Source organism: Streptopelia decaocto, assembly GCF_964273445.1.
Source record: "Streptopelia decaocto genome assembly, chromosome: 4".
NCBI lineage: Eukaryota > Metazoa > Chordata > Aves > Columbiformes > Columbidae > Streptopelia > Streptopelia decaocto.
This window is the reverse complement of record NC_138658.1, coordinates 76575872-76592854: the sequence shown is the minus strand read 5'-3', so window position 1 is coordinate 76592854 and position 16983 is coordinate 76575872. Positions and strand designations below refer to the sequence as shown.

General features: G+C 56.7%; 1 protein-coding gene across 1 annotated transcript; it reads right to left on the bottom strand.

Moving 5' to 3' along the window:
• Window positions 1–99: 99 nt before the first annotated feature.
• FBXO41 (F-box protein 41) lies at window positions 100–13938 on the bottom strand (the record flags this gene model as incomplete). The annotated part of the gene is made up of 12 exons (XM_082050766.1): window positions 100–162; window positions 1200–1315; window positions 2370–2528; window positions 2737–2855; window positions 3824–3919; window positions 5847–5999; window positions 6599–6714; window positions 7522–7763; window positions 8426–8736; window positions 9354–9433; window positions 9749–9959; window positions 13217–13938. The coding sequence occupies 12 exons, from the start codon at window positions 13936–13938 to the stop codon at window positions 100–102; spliced, it is 2388 nt and encodes a 795-aa protein (XP_081906892.1).
• Between the last annotated feature and the right edge of the window lie 3045 nt (window positions 13939–16983).

The following is a 16983-nucleotide window of genomic DNA, read 5'->3' as shown; positions in this document are numbered from 1 at the left end:
TCCAGCAAAGGATGAGCGGCGGATGGTGGGTTTGGTTTCGTGGGGACCTCTGGCTCCGCCGGGCCGAGGAGGGAATGTGCTTTGTGGTTCCCTGAAGGTCTAACAGCTTCCTTCCACTTTGATGTGTAAAATCTTGGAGAAGCCGGGTCTCTTCCTCAGGGCCTGGAAGAGGAGCAGAGAGTGTGGTCAGTGCAGGACCGGCAGTCTTGCTGCTCCGTAGGTTGAGCAAGAGAGAGGAGAGGACAGGACATCTTGAATGCCCACCATGGGAAGAGATCCACTCAGGTCCCATCCGCACCACCGCATCCCACAGGGATTTGACCTCCTTGTAGGAGTGGCTCAATGCCTCTTAATCCCATGCCCTTGAAGCTAGATCTGGATTTGGGTTCTGTTTAGCTAAACCCACAATTTCCAAAGGACAGATGGTAGTTTGGGGTAGAAGACATCAACACGCGGGACAGGTGGGATTTTCATGGCATGGAGGTGTGCACCCACACAAGGAAAGCCCTTCCAAAGTGGTTCTTCTCTGAAGGTGACCCCAGCTTGGGGTGAATGTGGGTCTGTCTCGTTCCCCACTGGTTTTCCCATGCCAGGACCTGGTGGTGGAGCAGGAACCACATGAGCCCACTGGTGGGCCTCCATCCCCAAGTCCTGCTTTGCATCTCATGGGAGTTTTGACTCATGTCCCCATGGGAGCCCAGCCTGCTGTGGGATAAAGTCAACTGGAGGATGAAGTGAAATAGAAACACCTGTTTTTTCCCCTTGGACATGGATGGAGATGTTTGCCTTGGAGACTCTGACCAGATCAAGGACAGCCCAAGCCCTGTTGAACATCACAAGCTGAAACTCAGCATAACTAAAATTATTAATAATCCTGTTTCGCGTGTGGATTTTAAATCACTTCAGAGAGTCTGGCAAATAAGTTGCCCTGTGGGGGATGCAACAGCCCCTTTCTGTCCCTGGGGAAAAGCCCACAGAGGAGAAGTCCTCATTAAAGCCATGGGAAGGAATCACAGCACGTTAGATCTTGTTTCAGCCTTAGGGCATGTGTGTCTGAAGGAGCCTGAGCCTTCAGGATGTCCCAAGTGACCTAAAATGTTCTCTACTGAGAAACTTCAGCAGTGGGAAAGAATTTGTCCTCAGACCCCATGGGGACGCGAGACTGGTGACACACGTGACCTGGGAACGGCATCCTTTACCTGGAGTTTGTTCACCATTTCTTCAAACATCTTCTTGGCTTCAGGGCTGTGGGGCTCCTTGAAGTAGTCCACAATGCCCACCTGCACCACGATGGACTTCAGGTTCCGGCACACACCTGGGGGCAGAGATACCACCTGGCCTTGCCATACCTGGTGTGGAGACAGCCTTGCCATAGCCAGGATGGACCTTAAAAGCCACCCAGTGCTCCTCAAAGCCTTATGCACTTGGGGAAACCTCACCCTGAAGTAGAGGCGACCCAGTCATGGTGACCAAGAGTGCTATAGGGAAGACAGTGGTCTATGGGTGGTATGACCACCAGGAATGGCACCTCACACAGAACCTCCCACCGTCTGCAGGCCTCTTCCCCTCCTGAAGCTCCTGTCTTGGCAAATGGCTTCAGGAAATGGTGTGACTCCAACCTCAGATACACCAGGGTGAATCTCATGTGTGCCACAGATACTGAGGCCTCCATCACACTAAGGGGAGCATGGAGGGAGTGTCTCCATCCTCCCTATGGCCCAAGGCAAGATCAGCTCTTCTTAACCCATGCTTGGCAGGGAGCTGTTGGATACTCTCTTGTAATCATAGAATCATTTGGTTGGAAAAGACACTCAAGTTTGTTGAGTCCAACCGTTCCCCCATCCCTGGCACTGCCCCATGTCCCTGAGAACCTCATGTCCGTCTGTCCAACCCTCCAGGGATGGTGACTCCAGCACTGCCCTGGGCAGCCTGTTCCAATGCCCCACAGCCCTTTGGGGAAGAAATTGGTCCCCACATCCAACCTCAACCTCCCCTGGCGCAACTTGAGGCCGTTTCCTCTGCTCCTGGCGCTTGTTCCTGGGGAGCAGAGCCCGACCCCCCCTGGCTCCAAGCTCCTTTCAGGCAGTTCAGAGATCAGAAGGTCTCCCCTCAGCTCCTGTTCTCCAGCTGAACCCCCCAGGTCCCTCAGCCGCTCCCATCACACTTGTGCTCCAGCCCCTCAGCAGCGCCGCTCCCTTCTCTCAACTCGCTCCAGCGCCTCAAGGTCTTAGAAACCTTCTACCATGGAGGACACAGCACCTTCAACTGTTGGCAGTGTGCTGGAAGGCAGTCTGGTTCATGGATCTGGATATCTGGTAGCCTTTTGGTCAATGGATAATGCTATGTACCCCCCTGGCATTGCTACTCACTGTTGAAGTGCAGCAAGGCTTTGGGGGTGACTGGTGTGGAGGTCAGCACCAGCATCTCCAGCCCCTTCAACCCTTCTCGACACATCTCTGCTGCAACCTCCTGGTTAATCTCTGCCACGTGGTCCAGCTCCAGAACCTGAAGCCGCATGCAGTTTCGGGCTAGAAGGACAGAGCATCCACCATCAGTGCTCCACAGGACAACCAACGGGAATGGGGTAGTAGGAGGGATGGGTGGCAGCAAGGAGCGACAGGGTGGTCTTTGGTGTGGTCTTCTCCATTGCAATCCCCGTGGGCCATCTCCCAGAGGAGATACCTTGCCTCCAGCAAGGTCCCCTTCTCCTTGTCCCATCACAGAAGAGCTGCTTACCTAAGGACGCCAGTCCCTGGACACCGCAGCCGGCCCCTCCGATGCCCAGCGCCCGTAGGTGGGGCCAGCACCGGCCGATCATCTGAAGGCAGCGGTTGCTGAAACGTGTTGGCTGCTGGCTGGGGAGATGAAGAAGAAAGAGCTGGGGAAAGCTGGTAGAAAAGGTCAGCCCTCACCATGAATGTTCTCACAAGTGGTGGTGGGAATGGGACCTCTTCCACCCCACCATCACGGGGTCACCACGTTGGAAGGGGGTGTCTCCAGAGCAGATGTCTCCATCTGATCAGCCACCCATGGTTGTGTTGCAACCAGGACAGGGCAGGTTCATGCACTCTCCTCTGGGATCTGAACCAGTCCCTGAATTCTGTCGCTTCCAGAGGTCAAATCAGTAGTGGAGAAGCCAAAATGCCATGTGGCGTTTCCCCCAGGGAAGAAACAAGCCATCAGGGACTTGACAGCCAACTTCTGCTTGGAAACATCCCTCTGTACACCTCAATCCAGGTTGAGGGGGGACACGACATCACAACAAACCTCGCATGACAAGAAGAAATGCCCAGGAGGCAGCACCATGGCATGGCCCAGAGGAGCTGAGTGGCCTTCTCTGTGAGCCATGGGCTCCTGAGCACCCAGATGCTATGGGGTCAGGACCCACCAGCATCTCCACACCCCCAAAATGCTTTTCCAAAGCAAGACCAACTGCAGTCGTCTCCCTGTGCAGTGACTCAACACCTTTTTAAAAACATCCAGGCCCTTCAGGGCTGCTGTTGTATGAACATCAAGGAGCTCAGACAAGCGTTTGATGTTCAGCATCATCTACCAGACCCATCACAGCTCCTCTTTCATCTCTGGTGTCAGCAATCTCCCAGGAAACCTTCCCAGCTCAGCAGGGAGGTACCTACACCCAATGGCTCCCAGCCTTCACAGGGAGGGATGGGGCTGAGCTTCTGGTCCCCTAAACTGGCCTCCAGAATTGCTGCTCATCCCAAAAGGACCACCTCCCCAAGCAAATTGGGATCTGGTACCCAATTTCTTTCCATCCCGGTGGTACCCCTCACTCAGCCTGGTCTCCTCCTAGCATGACCCTTACCACGGATGCAGAGGTGCGACCTGGAGAGAGATGATGTCCCTGCAACCTGCTCCAAGGGCCCAGATGACTTCATGACCCACGGGGTCTGTAGAGCTCCTGGAACGACACAGGGGACACATGGTGGCCCCCACTGGCAGTGGTGCCACCTTGGAGGCTGTGTCTGCAGCCTCCATGCTGCTACATCTCTCTGCCCTTGGAGGTACAAATCTGGTCATTATTTGTAACCCACGAACCAGACAGTCCCACCACCAACCCATGCAGGAAGGCTGAAGGTGTTTCTGTCTGGAATTGTGCCTACGGATGTGCAACGTCAAGAAAAATGGAAGAAGGTGAGGTTTAAGGTAAGGCCGAAGGTGAGGTTAGTGGGTGAAGGTGAGGTTGAAGGTGAAGGCAAGAAGTCTTCCAGATGCAAAGGTGGCAAGTGATTGAACTGAGACTGCCAGGAGAGGTACCCTTGCAGAGCAAATACAATGTCTCTGAAGATCCCATTGGGGTGGTTTCACTTGCCATCTGCCCAGCCTGGATGGGGAAGGTGCCAGGAGGTGGTAAAGATGGTTCAGCTGACGGGTGGTAACCTCCAGCCAAGGGGACTGGCTGCTCCATGGCCTCCGTACCAGCTCCATGGTTGCGCTACCACATCTGTAGGTGACTGTTGGCCAAATGTCACTGCAGAGGTTTGCTGGGGGCAAACACAATGGAGGTATCACAACAGACCTCATGGGATGCTGCTGGATTCGTGCAGGGATGTAGCGGAGACGTAGGTTTATGGCACTGACCGGGCGCAGCCTCACTGCCTGTCACCCAGCTTCTGTGCCACCAGCCACGAGGAGCTTCCACGGATGCCATCGGCTCCCTGCACTGAGTCAACGGAGGAGAGATGTCAGAGAGCATCGTTCTGATGCCACCAGCCCAGGTAGAGGCCCCTGGCTGCTTCACCGTGCCAGGCTCCCTCTCAAAGACTGAAGCTGCACTTCCTAACTCTAAATGACCTACTTTGAAATTTCAGGCAAGCCTAAAAATAAATTTTGGGTGTTATCCTGAGCATTTCACACATCTCTGCTGAAGATGCCTGCCAAAAGCCCCTTGAGAGTGTGGCGGGTTGATTAGAGCATGAGTCAGAGTCACAGGTTGCCAACATGCCAGGAGCTCTTGGGCTTGCTCTAATGCCCTTGGAAGGGCCGATGGAGGAGTATTTGGGTTAAATCCAGCTTGGTCCAACATGGAGGAGCTTGCTGGGTGTGCTTTCCCACCTGAAGGATTCTCCATCCTGGGCTGGATGAGGACACCCGTGGGCTGCAGGTGGAATGGATGCAGAAGATGAAGTGGTCATCTGCAGGGCACAGTGGAGCAAGGATCATCTCCTTGAGAACTTAGGAAAGCTAAATCCTGTCTCCATGAGAGGCAGAGGCTCCTCAGGAGATGGCCAAGGCCAAGGAGCAGTCAGTGATCTTCTTCAGGACCTCCAGGACTTACACCATTATGGGTCTTGTGTTCTTGCTCTTGGGCAAGGTCTCCAAGTTGGGTCTTAGCAATCAGAGCCATTCTTCTCTCCCAGGACAGAGAGACCACGAGGTCTTCGCTCCCCATTAGGAGCCTTCATCAAGGGGTGACAGTCAGGTGGGACCTCACTGAGCCCTGGTGTTGGTGCACCTCATCTTCACCCTTCTCTAACATAAAGCAGCATCTCATTACCAAGACCCTGGTCACACCTTCAGCTGGGGTGAGACTGGTGACAGGATGGTGGGAACAGAGCTGGAAGGGAAACATCTGCATGGGAACACACCAGAAGATGATGAGAATTGCAAGGACAGCTTGCACTGGGAACATTGGGGCTGCTGCTGGGCTGGGGACATGGGAAGGTGGGTCCTTCACTTCTGGCCAGATAGGCTACGTTCTAACAGGGAATGGGGATGGGCATCAGAGGAGTCCCAGCACATCCCATGGACCTTCCGAGCCTTCTCCCAGCCAGGGAACCACATGGTCCCCCATGGGCAAGAGGGGGGTTGCTGGTGGTCAACCTTACCGGTAGGTGACAGCCTGCAGGGCCCGGCAGTAGCAGCTGGCCAGCCAGAGCGAGCGGTCCGTCAGCACGTTGGGGCAGTGCGAGATGCGGAGGATGAGCAGGTTGCTGCCTGTCGCCTTCAGCAAGGACTCCAGCCCGGCTTCCAGGCAGCCCCTGCCAAGGATGGAGGCAGGGTCAGGCATGGGGACGTGATCCCACACACCCCATGGCCACCCAAGGGCCACCCCAGGAGGGTGACATATCATAGAATCATAGAATTAATTTGGTTGGAAAAGACCCTCAAGATCACTGAGTCCAACTGTTCACTCTACCCTGGCACTGCCCTATGTCCCTGAGAACCTCATCTCCATCTGTCCAACCCTCCAGGGATGGTGACTCCAGCACTGCCCTGGGCAGCCTGTTCCAATGCCCCACAGCCCTTTGGGGAAGAAATTGTTCCCACATCCAACCTCAACCTCCCCTGGCGCAACTTGAGGCCGTTTCCTCTGCTCCTGGCGCTTGTTCCTGGGGAGCAGAGCCCGACCCCCCCTGGCTCCAAGCTCCTTTCAGGCAGTTCAGAGATCAGAAGGTCTCCCATGGGGATGTCCCATGGGGAACTGTGGCTCCAGGACGCCCAAAACCCACAGCAGGAGCTGGTGTGCATTGAATGTCCGTCAGTGGAAATGGGACATAGGGACTCATGGAGCATCATAATCCCCGAGGACCAGCGGCTCTGGCTGTGGGAGGAGGGTGCCCAGGATGCGAGGACTCACCGTGTGCTCTTCATGTAGTCCTCCTTGCTCTCCTTCTTCCCCCGCTGGCGTGGCTTGAGGTTTTGGAGAGTGAGGGAGTGCATCTGGGTGCACCACTGAGACAGCATGGCCAGGAACTGGGGGAACAGAGGTGGCTGTCACCAAGGAGGAAGTTCTCGGCATGCCCCATGCCCCCCATCGTTGGCTGTCTTGGACGCACACACACACAGAGGCATTTCTGCATGCACACACACTGTAAATATGTGAAAATGCACATGCAAGGTTACACAAGATCAGGTGCAACAAAATCATGGGTGTGACCACAAAAACAAGTGAAAACAAGTGCACATGTGAACTCATGCCCACAGGCACACACGTGTGAATAGAACAGAATAGAATACAATAGTTTGGGTTGGAAGGGACCTTCAGAGCCCCCCAGTGCCCCCCCTGCCATGAGCAGGGACATCTTCAGCAGCTCAGGTTGCTCAGAGCCCCGTCCAGCCTGGCCTGGGATGTCTCCAGGGATGGTTCAGCCACCACCTCTCTGGGTACCTGGGCCAGGCTCTCACCACCCTCATTGCAACACATTTCTTCCTCATGTCCAGCCTGAATCTCCCTCCTTTAGTTTAAAACCATCACCCCTTGTTCTGTTGCAACAGGCCCTGCTGAAAAGTCTGTCCCCATCTTTCTTATCAGCTCCTTTTAAGTCCAGAAAGGCCATAATAAGGTCTCCCTCGAGCCTTCTCTTCTCCAGGCTGAATGCCCCAACACTCTCAGCCTGAATAACATGAACGTGCAACACATCCAGCCACTGGTGCAAGCACACATCTGCATGCACCCATGACCACATTGGCTGACAATCAACGCAAGCGAGATGCTTGCATGGCTTCATTTTTCTGTAAAAGAGATCTCACCCCGGGCAGTTCCATCCCCATCCCCGGTACCTTGGAGGACACCCTGGCGTTCTCCAGCAGCACCCGGGTCCACACGGCTGGGTGCCGGGCCACAAACTTCCAGTCCTTGCACACCTCAGCCGCCCGGAGCAGTGTCTTGGTGTCCAGGTAGGTGAAGATGCAGAAAAGAGCCGCTCGCATCTTGAGGATCTCGGGGCTGATCACCTCGCTGGAGTGGCCTGGGCTGCCCCTCTCCAGTCGGCCCACCTTGCCCCCGGGCCCCTCGGTCCTGGCTGTGAGACATAGAATCACACAGAAAACAGACTGGTTGGGGTTGAAGGGACCTCTGGAGATCATCCAGACCAACCCACCTGCTACCGCAGGGTCACCAGAGCAGATCACACAGGGTCGTGTCCAGGCGGGTTTGAATGTCTCAGAGAAGGAGACTCCACAACCTCTCTGGGCAGCCTGGGCCAGGCTCTGGCACCTCACAGGAAACAAGTTTCTCCTCATGTTCAGATGGAACCTCCTGTGTTTCAGTCTGTGCCCGTTGCCCCTCACCCTGGCGTTGGGCACCACTGAACAGAGTCTGGTCCATCCTCTTGACACCCACCCTGGAGATATTCATAAACATTGATAAGATCCCCTCTCAGCTTCTCTTCTCCAGGCTGAACAGCCCCAGCTCTCTCTGTCTTTTCTCATCAGAAAGATGCTCCAGATCCTTCAGCACCTTTCTAGCATGGACTCTCTACAGTAGCTCCTTGTCCTTCTTAAACTGGAGAGCCCAGAACTGGGCACAGTACTCCAGATGGGACCTCACAATGAGTTGCCACCAGCAGCTGGGGAGGATGATGGGAAAGGGATGCTCCTTGCAGAGCCAAGGAGTCATCTCCATCCCCCACCTTCCATCCTCCCCATCCTCTCACCACACCAGAAGATCCCGTTGTGGTCTCACCCGTCAGCCGGCAGCTGCCACCAGGTCGGGATGCGGCGGATCCAGGTCCCTCTGGCTCCCAGCCCTCGGCCTCTGACTCAGTGGTGCGGGACCCCACGTCGGAGACGTCGCCCTCCTCGCCCTCGGTGCTGTTGCGGTAGGGCCGGCGGTGCCAGTTTTGGATGGCTTGTCGGCGCAGCCCCGAGCCCCGGCCGCCGTCCCGCGCCGGGTAGGGATGTCCATCTGCGGTGTCATCGGTGGGACACGGCTCCGCGCTGTCGCTGTCATAGCAGCCCGAGCTCTGCGACACGGCTTTCGCCCGGCTCGAGGCTCTGGGGGATGGGGATGCTCAGCCTAGCGCTCACTGGGGTATGCAGGTGTGCATCCCCGTCCCATCAGCCCTCACCCACCAAAATGAGCATCCCGTTAAAATCCCAAGTGAACAGTGTGGATAGAATCATAGAACCATTTGGTTGGAAAAGACCCTCAAGTTTGTTGAGTCCAACCGTTCCCCCACCCCTGGCACTGGCCAATGTCCCTGAGAACCTCATCTCTGTGTATTTTAAACCCCTCCAGGGATGGTGACTCCAGCACTGCCCTGGGCAGCCTGTTCCAATGCCCCACAGCCCTTTGGGGAAGAAATTGGTCCCCACATCCAACCTCAACCTCCCCTGGTGCAACTTGAGGCCATTTCCTCTGCTCCTGGTGCTTGTTCCTGGGGAGCAGAGCCCGACCCCCCTGGCTCCAAGCTCCTTTCAGGCAGTTCAGAGATCAGAAGGTCTCCCCTCAGCTCCTGTTCTCCAGCTGAACCCCCCAGGTCCCTCAGCCGCTCCATCACACTTGTGCTCCAGCCCCTCACCAACTCCGTTCCCTTCTCTCAACTCACTCCAGCACCTCAAGGCCTTTCTTGTTGTGAGTGACCCAAAACTGAACTGATGAGGATACTCACCCCGTGCTGGAGGAGGAGCGCTGGTTGGACACACCGTAAGGACCATGCACGACCACCCCTGGCCCTGGGTGCCGATCTCTCTGCAAGGAGACAATACAAGAGGAAGCAATATGGTGAAACTCAAAATGTGGCTTTTGCAGTCAAGGGAGACAACCCCAATAACCCACCCAGCACCAGCTGCGTTTTGGAGTGAAGCCATACCCCAGTGGAACGCGGGAATACAGACCCACCAAGAAACAACTTCGGGATCCCCCCACCCAGCATTACCCATGTCCCCACAGGAATGAGATGGGAGTCACTACACCTCCCCACTCAACCTTTGCAGCCACCAGCAAAGCCACATGGGTGCGTGCCCGAAAACGCTGGGTTGCCCGTGCCTGTGCCCGTGGAGGTACCGGTCGGCCGGTGGCCTTGGCCCCTGGCGTGCCACAGCGTCCCAAGCTGCCATTTGGGGTGGTGCCGCAGCTGCTGCTGATGATCTGGAGCTGCTTCTCGGCCCGGTCCGCCCGGTCCAGCAGCTCCTCGATGAAGTGCTGGAGGCGAACCTTGGCGTTGGCCTCACGGGCTGCTGTCTCCTTCAGGAACTGGTCGATCTGCAGCACCTCCCTGCATGGAGGGACCATGGGTGACACCTCAATCCATCCCCACCCATCCCTGTTAAGCACCTGTCTGCAATCTGGGGTGGGGGGTCATGGATGCTCAAGGACCTGGACCCCTCCATCATCAGCCTGGTTTGGGTCTGGACATGGTTTAGGGCAGAGCAGGGACCAAGGTAGCTCCAGGTATGCAGAGTGGATGTGGTCACCTTGGTTTTGGGGGATATAACATCCCCAGCACTTTTGCTGGGATGTACATCACTCCCAGGGCTGGAGTCAGGACTCTGAGCACGATGGAGTAGAGGGAGGAGGATGATGATGATTCCATGGGATGATGTAGGATGGCAGTGATAACCCACCTTGTTCAGGTTAGACTTAAAGATCTTAAGCCTTGAAGGCACTAAACCCCTGCTCAGCCTTATACCTCGTTAACCCTAGTGGTTGCAGGACCCTGGCTCCCTCATTAACACATTAATTAGCAGGCAGTGGGGAGCTTGGAGCCTGCAGATGGGCACGGTTCACCCTGCTGAGGTGCTGAGATGTCATCCCCAAAATGCAGCCAGCCCTGGCGTGGAATGTGCTGGTGGTTCAGTGACATGAGTGTCCCCTTCCTGCCTTGCACACACATGTTCCCAGGCACACACACACAAACCAACATCATCCGCCTCCCAAAAACATGGGCACGTACACCCAGACACGTGCAGCCGTCACACACAACCCAAAAACACATCGCACAAAACATAAAAAACACAACAACCAAAACACAGAGGCCATGGCCCCTGCAAATGCGTGTGCCCTCTGAAGGCAGCACGTGCACACCTGGGCGGGCACACACGCGTGCACGGACATCGTGCACCCAACACACACACACACAGAGCCGCCCTCGTGTGCACAAGCACTATGAAAACACAAATGCAGGCGTGCACCTCAACACACCCAGCACCGACCACACCTGCACACACACACACATGTGCACAACTGCTCTCACACCTTCATTCAGCGTCCTTGAGCCCCTGTAGATGCACAAACACAGCTCTGCATGCCTGTCTCGTGCACACCTGACTGTGCACACCCGTCCACACGTAACCAACTGTGCACACCTGACCATCATAGAATCACAGAATCATTTTGGTTGGAAAAGACCCTCAAGATCATCGACTCAAACTGTTCCCCCATCCCTGTCCCTGGCCCATGTCCCTGAGAACCTCATGTCCGTCTGTCCAACCCTCCAGGGATGGTGACTCCAGCACTGCCCTGGGCAGCCTGTTCAATGCCCCACAGCCCTTTGGGGAAGAAATTGTTCCCACATCCAACCTCAACCTCTCCTGGCGCAACTTGAGGCTGTTTCCTCTTGTCCTATCACTTGCTACTCAGGAGAACAGACCAACACCCTCCATGCTACAACCTCCGTTCAGGCAGCTGCACACCCAGCCACGCACACCTGACTGCACCAATCTGCACAGGAGCATGAAGGAAAAGAAGAGGGCAGCCCTTAGCAGCATCATTCCCATTGCCACTTATTAATTGCCATCTAATTACCAATTAACTGCCCCCCAACCTGCCGTGTGCAGGGTGAGCCTGGGAGCCACCCAGTGACGATCTGGGAAAGTTCCCAGAGGGGCCCCAGGAGATTTGGAAGGCAAATGGGTGCTGGTGCAGCGGGTGTAAGGCGATGCTGATGGTTATCACCTGCATCTCTCTTGGTCCCATGGACTGGGTGGAAAAATATCCCCCGGCAAAGGAAACGGAGCTCAGGAGCAAAAAAACACACTGGCCTCGGGGTGTTTCGGAGCTGGGAAATGTCCTGGGAAATGTTTGGTTCTTGGGGAAACCTGAAACTGGCTTTGTCAATGGAAATGGTTTCTGATGATTTGCCCACATGCAGGTAAAATAAAAGGTTTTTTCATCAGCTCTTCCCACGCTCTCTCTGCAACCTGGTGTGGGATTTTGTCACTCGGGCTGGAGGGGACTGATGGGGACAGTCAAGGGGCAGGAGGGTTTGTCTAAGGAAAGGGAGGTCCAGGAAGAAGTTTTGGGGCATAAAACCAGGTTCTTAGGTGGTAATGGTGTCCAGGCTCCACCACAGATGGAACAAGATGTGTTTGACCCATTGGTCACCCTCTGTCCGCCCTGTCTTACATGTCTCCAGGCCCTGCTCCAGATTTGTCCACTCTGGTGGCCATTGTCCTGCCACCACTCACCCCAATATGCCCCTGGACAACACCCCCGAGGCAGCTGGTGGCCGTTCCCCAACCGTCCCTGTTGCCTGTGTCACACACATGCATCCAGACCAAGAGTTGTTGTCCTCATCTGGCTCCAGCATCATCCTGCTCCTCACCCCAGGACCATGCCCACCACCAGCACATCCTGTGAACCTTGTTTCTGAGCCGTGATCATTATTTTAGAGCCAAAGTCATTAGTGAACATGCTGATGATGGTGGGGATCAAGACAAGTCCTTGAGGAATCTGACCAGTGTTCCTAACACAGCACAATCATGACTGTCCCTCAGTAAACTGCTCCTCACTGACTTCCTGGACCCCATGGTGGCCTCCAGCTTTGCTAAGAAACTCCTGAGGAACAAGGTCTAGTTCACTTGAGCAACACCGATGGGCAAAATGACCCAGTGCTCGACTGGAGGGAAACTCAGGAGCAGCGCTGGGGTGGGAAGGGGGTATTGAGCAGGGAACATGGGATGAAAGTGAGGATGACAATGCCATGGTACCACCAGTAAACAGAGGTCATACTGCTTGGGCTAACCCACCCTCCTTCTGGGAGAAAAACCCTGAACTGGGTATGGCCAAGGTGGCTCCTCTCGTGTTTATGACCACAGGACAGGTTGATGGGATTGCTCAGGTCCTATAGGGCTGGATGATTCAGCTGCGGAGTCAGAGGGGATGACCCAGCCCTGGTTTTAGGGGGACACCCTTTGGTACTAGAGATGGGTTGCAGCAACATGGCCACCACCACGTTCTTTGGCAGGACAGCAGGATGACCATGTACACCCCCAGCTTGGCTACATTCTGGGGACACTGGTGGCTTTGGGACAATGTCTGGCATGACATGACCCATCTTGGTCACAGACATGGAGATGTTCAGGTCTACATGGACACTGGGAGAAGATGCAAAACCCGATGAGTGATGACACTAATGGGCATTGCCACACCACTTAGTCTGAGGGTTTGGTGATGGTGTTGGGCTCTTGGGGTTCACCACCAGGGACCAAATTCCCCCCACCCTACAGCCAGGAGAAGGGGCAAAGGACTCACTGTTGCTTGCGGGTGAGCTCCTGCTCCTTCTGCACCAGGTCCTGCTTGAGGGAGGCCAACATCTCCACACTGACATCCACTTGGCGGGACAGTTCGGATGCCCGGTCCTCCAGCTCCTGCTTCTCCCGGCTGAGCCGCAGACTCTCCTGCTTGGCCTTCTCCAGCTCCGAGCTCTTGCGGTCCAGCTCCATCTGCAGCCGGCCCACCTGCGAGGCAATCTTCTGCTCCACTTCCTCCGTCAGCTTCTCCAGCCGCTTGTCCACCTCCAGCTTCTCGAAGGCGCGGATCTTCAGGCGGGCCAAACCTTCCTCATAGGCAGCGTCCATCGTGGCCGGCGGCGCTGGGGCCGGCGTCACGGCTTTGCCCCGGGTGAAGATCTCCGTCAGCGGGATCTCGATCTCGTGGACATAACGGGGCGAGGGGGAGGAGGACGGGGCCGGCTCCAGCTCCTCGGCGGGGACGAGGTCGCAGGAGAAGCGTTGGTCCTTGCCTTGGAAGGAGGTGCTCTCAAAGTAGTCCCGCCGGGCAGCCGGCGTCAGCAAGGCCCCGTCGGCGGCCAAGGGGAAGACGGCAGCATCGCAGATGCTGTTGGTCTTGGAGAGGACATAGAGGGTCTCATAGGTGTGGTTGTACTCCAGGTGTGCCCGCAGCGAGGAGAGGCTGCGGAAACGCTTGTGCTCCCCGCAGCGCGGACACCGGTAGGGCAGGTCCAGCGAGGCCATCCCTCAGCTACGCGTCCCCGGCGCAGGGGAACCGCACGGCCACGGTCATGGCGTGGGACGGATGGAGTGGTGGCACTTGGGATGGGTTGGGGACCCCGGGGCGGTGGGGCCGCGGCTCTGCTGGGGCATGGCGGGGGGAGAGACCTGGTGTGGAAGTGGGGGGTCCAGTAGTTCTGGGGGGTGTGTCAGCATCGGCTGGTGCCAGGCGCTGGAAGAGATAGCGGGGTTAGTGATACAGGGATGGCGGGTCCCCAAAAGTCCCTGCTTGATCCTTCTTTGTCCCCCCCTCTGCCTCCAGCCCACCCTCCTGTGTTTCTCCCACTCATGCACAACCCTTTGGAGGGTGCACAATGCTCAAGAAGGTGCAAAACCCTTGGGAATGTGCACAACCCTTGGAAACATCCACAACCCTCAGTAAGATCCACTACCCTCGGAAAAGCACACAAACTTTGGGAAGCTCCATAACCTTTGGGAAGCTCCACAACCTTCGGGAAGCTCCACAGCCCTTGGGAAGATCCACAACATTTGGAAATGTGCACAAACCTTGGGAAGGTGTGCAACTTTTGGGAAGATCCATAACCATTGGGAAGGTTCCGCCACCCGTTGGGGAGGTGCACAACACTTGAGAAGACCCACAGCCTTTGGGAAGACCCACGACCCTTGGGAAGACCCACGACCCTTGGGAAGATCCATGACCCTTGGGAAGATCCGTGACCCTTGGGAATGGGCACAGTCCTTGGGAACCTCCACATTTAGGAAGATCCACAACCCTTGGAAAGGTGTGCAACCCTTGGGAAGATACACAACCCTTGGAAATGTGTGCAACACCCACTCACAAAACCCTCCAAGATATCGGGGTGGGAAAAAACCCTCACTTTTGTGAAATGGGATAAAGCAGCAAAAATCCAGCTTGGGAAGTCACCGTGGTCTCTTCCAGTGTGGGAGGCACCAGCACCCATCAGGGTGCATTTTTGTGGTGCTTTCATCCCAAAGCACCAACAGCACCCATGGGTGGGAGCATCTCTCACTCATCCCTCTTCGATATCTCACAAAGGGCTCTTCCCACCACCCCAAAATCCCTCCAAGATGCCACCATCACCAGCAGCCTTGGTGAGCACCAAACCACCACTGAACCCTCCATGTGCTCGTCTCCCCCACAGCTCAGCACCCCCTTTGGAGGGCAAAACTGGGCCATGAGGTCTGGAAAACCACTTTTTAGGGAAAAATCAATAAAGACAAGAAATCTACGCAGAAAAAAGATAAAAATAAGACGTGCTTGGAGGATTTCTGGAGCTGCCTGGCTGGGTTTTGGGGTCGTTACAAAATGCACCCTCGCATGTTAACCCCACCTGGGTGAAACCTGGCGAACACAAAGCACCGCCGGCAACTTCGGTTCCTGCCGATGGGATGAGAAAGCGCTTTTCCACCGTAGGGACGGGGCCACAGCATCGTTGTCACCGATATCGCAGGCCTGGATCCCTGCCCGCGTCTCCCGGGGCACCCGATCCGCCTCGCTCCGTATTTCCCAACCATAAATGATGGCAGGATCTGGCCCGGCTGGGGGGTGTCCGAACGCACATGCCACCCCATCCCTGTCCACCAGATCCTACCCTGACCACAAAACCTTTTCTCCCTCCTTAACAGGATCGGGATTTAAGGGAATTATTAGTGGAGTCATTACTACGGCTGATAAAACCCACAGGCATCCGGAGCCAGGAAACGCTCCCGGCTGCCGGGAGATTGCAGCAGCGGGTGAAATCCATCCCCACGCTGCTTCACCTGCCATTCATCATGGAGCCTTTCTTTGCTTTGTTTCATATTTTTCCTTCCCCTTGCCATCCCCAAATAAAACAAAATTGCCAGCAGGCAGCTCCGCTGAAGAGGGATGGAGGGGGGATGAAGAAGGGGGGTGGCGGATGCTGCGGGGGGTGGGATGCTGCTGGTACCCGCTGGTCCCCATCATCCCCGTTTGAGGCTGCGTTGGGTGGGGGGCACGACGATGGGTGAGGGTGGCTGAGGATGAGGTGCAGGAGTTGGGTATGAAAAGTCAGGGTGCATCCAGCCCCCCCCGCCACCCCAGCATCTTCATCAAGGAGCAGCGGGTCCCTCCTCATCTTCTGGCAATGGCTTTGTCCCCGCTGTGTCCCCCTCCTTGCTCCCCGGTGGCCCTGGGTGAGCAGCATCTTGGGGACAAGCCGCCGCCACCCAGCACATCATCCCGCTTCGCCCCGTACCTGCTTCTCGTCGCCGACCTCCCGCGCTCGGCTCCTCCGGCCAGGGCAGCATCTCTCCCGCGTCCTCACCGTCACCGTCCCCACCGAGCGCAACGAAAGCGGGGGGCTCCGGCGGGCGATGGATGGAGCACGTACACCCCGCTCCGGTGCACAAAGGAGGCGGGTGATCAGGGCTTTGTGGGGAAGGAGGGATGCTGGGCAGGAGGGATGCGGGCAGGAGCAGCGGGAAGCAGGCGGCTCCCCGCAGGCAGCACCTCCATGGCAGCCAGGCCCTGGGGATGGAGGGATGGAGGGTGGTGGCTGCGGGAGGAGGAGGAGGAGGAGGAGGAGGGAGGGGGGCTGAGGCTGAAGGCCCTGGTGGGATGGTGGGAGGGTGAAGGCTGCTGAGCGCCCTGGGGACGGCGGGTCCCTGGGGGGCTGTGCCTGGTAAAGGCAGCGGTGAGGGATGCAGGGAAGGAGGGAAGGAGGGATGGAGGGATGGATGGAGGGAGGGTGAGCGCTCGCAGCCGCCTCCTCCTCCTTTGCAGCCGGATCCTGGACTGTTTCTCTGCCGCTTTCCTCCCTCACAGCTCCCTCTGCCTGTCTCCCCACGAACACAGCAGCGGGCTCTCGCCAGCCTTGCTGCTGTGCATCATCCTCTGCCCCCCAACCCCACCCTCGGACCCCCCAGGGAAGCCCCTGCCCCTGGTTTGGGCCCAGCTGCGATCACCCCAGAGCATCCCCTTGGAGGGGGCAGCTGGTGTGGGTGCAGGGACCCTGAGTAGCAAGGACCCTGCCTTGGTCCTGATCTAGTCCCTGAGCACCCTGGTTT